The sequence below is a fragment of the Phoca vitulina genome, unplaced genomic scaffold (genome assembly GCF_004348235.1).
Source record: "Phoca vitulina isolate PV1807 unplaced genomic scaffold, GSC_HSeal_1.0 scaffold20, whole genome shotgun sequence".
NCBI lineage: Eukaryota > Metazoa > Chordata > Mammalia > Carnivora > Phocidae > Phoca > Phoca vitulina.
The window spans coordinates 26302174-26304097 of NW_022589723.1; the positions used below are offsets into that span (position 1 = coordinate 26302174).

The window sequence follows — 1924 nt, forward strand, 5'->3', positions numbered from 1 at the left end:
CCCCCTCCTCTTCCTCCTCCTCCCAAGGCGATTGTCATATGATAGCTAAGAAGTGGCACATTAATGAAGCGCCGCTACAGGGGTCTTTTCTGCTCCTGTCACCGCTTAAAACTATCAGATGGTTCGAGGGAGGACATGGAGGCAGCCACCTAGCTCAGCGGAGCCGCGGAGCCCACAGCAGCGCCCTCCGGAGCCCCGCGGCCGCCGCTGCTGCCGCCTGCACTCGGACTCCGCAGCCGAGCTTGGCCGCCCGGGGATCTCACGGCCAGAAGCTCTGCGGACTGGTCGGCTCCCGGCGCTGCAGGGCTGAGCTGCGAAGCTCAGAGACGTGCGGAGCCCAGCCGAGACCGGACACTGAGCCCCAGCTGAGCACTGGGAGAGACCCGAGAGCTGCAGTGCCATCCCGGATGCGGATGCACAACTTGGAGCAACTTTAAGGTGAGCCCTCTGGTTGCATCCCTGCCCCAGTCCCTGCTCCAGGTCCAGCTTACTTTCAAGCTTCCCCTCCCGCGCCCCATGGCCGCACCACACTCTGCACTCAAAGTTGCCAGCTAAAGAGCGCGGGCGCGGTCTCATCCCGCGCCGCAGCCCCTACCCACCAGGTCTGGTCTGTGGCTGACCTCGCGGTGTCTGTCTGTGCATCCATGCCCCCCCCCCCCATTATCTTCCCCCTGTCCAGATCCAAGAAGCCGCCGGCCCGCGCGGACCCAGAGCAAGAAGGGGGCAAACAAGAAGATGCCTCGGCCCGGCCGCAACACGTACAGCGACCAAAAGCCGCCCTACTCGTACATCTCGCTGACCGCCATGGCCATCCAGAGCTCTCCGGAGAAGATGCTGCCGTTGAGCGAGATCTACAAGTTCATCATGGACCGCTTCCCCTACTACCGGGAGAACACGCAGCGCTGGCAAAACAGCCTGCGCCACAACCTCTCCTTCAACGACTGCTTCATCAAGATCCCGCGGCGGCCAGACCAGCCAGGCAAGGGCAGCTTCTGGGCGCTGCACCCCAGCTGCGGGGATATGTTTGAGAACGGCAGCTTCCTGCGGCGCCGCAAACGCTTCAAGGTGCTCAAGTCCGACCACCTGGCGCCCAGCAAGCCCGCCGACGCCGCGCAGTATTTGCAGCAGCAGGCCAAGCTGCGCCTCAGCGCGCTTGCGGCCTCCGGCACGCACCTGCCACAGATGCCCGCCGCCGCCTACAACCTGGGCGGCGTGGCACAGCCCTCGGGCTTCAAGCACCCCTTCGCCATCGAGAATATCATCGCTCGCGAGTACAAGATGCCTGGGGGGCTGGCCTTCTCCGCCATGCAGCCAGTGCCCGCCGCCTACCCGCTCCCCAACCAGTTGACTACCATGAGCAGCTCGCTGGGCACTGGCTGGCCACACGTGTACGGTTCCGCAGGCATGATCGAGTCAGCCACCCCTATCTCCATGGCTAGTGGCGATTACAGCGCCTACGGCGTACCATTGAAGCCGCTGTGCCACGCAGCAGGCCAGACGCTGCCCGCAATCCCGGTGCCCATCAAGCCCACACCAGCCGCAGTGCCCGCGCTGCCCGCGTTGCCCGCGCCCATCCCCACCTTGCTCTCGAACTCTCCGCCCTCGCTCAGCCCCACGTCCTCGCAAACAGCCACCAGCCAAAGCAGCCCCGCCACTCCCAGTGAAACGCTCACCAGCCCGGCCTCCGCCTTGCACTCGGTGGCGGTGCACTGACCCGCAGCAGCCCGAGCCCCCTCTTGTCCCTCTCCCCGCCAGCTTATTCGCCTTCCCCGCCTCCCAGCCCTGCCCTCCCCCACCTAGGACCGCCACCCTAACTTGTCCATTTCATCTCCGGCCAACCCTCTCTCCCCCAGGAGAACTTTGTTTTGGACCCAGGAGACAAAACACAAACTTGCAGATGGCCTGGCGGCACGTGGAAGCTGTC

At 64.8% G+C, this 1924-nt stretch overlaps 1 protein-coding gene across 1 annotated transcript; it reads left to right on the forward strand.

Moving 5' to 3' along the window:
* The first annotated feature begins 735 nt into the window (after nt 1-735).
* FOXB1 (forkhead box B1) lies at nt 736-1713 on the forward strand. Its single transcript, XM_032417125.1, has one exon. The coding sequence runs from the start codon at nt 736-738 to the stop codon at nt 1711-1713; it is 978 nt and encodes a 325-aa protein (XP_032273016.1).
* Nucleotides 1714-1924: the final 211 nt, after the last annotated feature.

What these genes read in the sequence shown, in the direction of transcription:
- FOXB1 (XM_032417125.1), top strand. Translation starts at nt 736, where the DNA reads ATGCCTCGGCCCGGCCGCAACACGTACAGCGACCAAAAGCCGCCCTAC.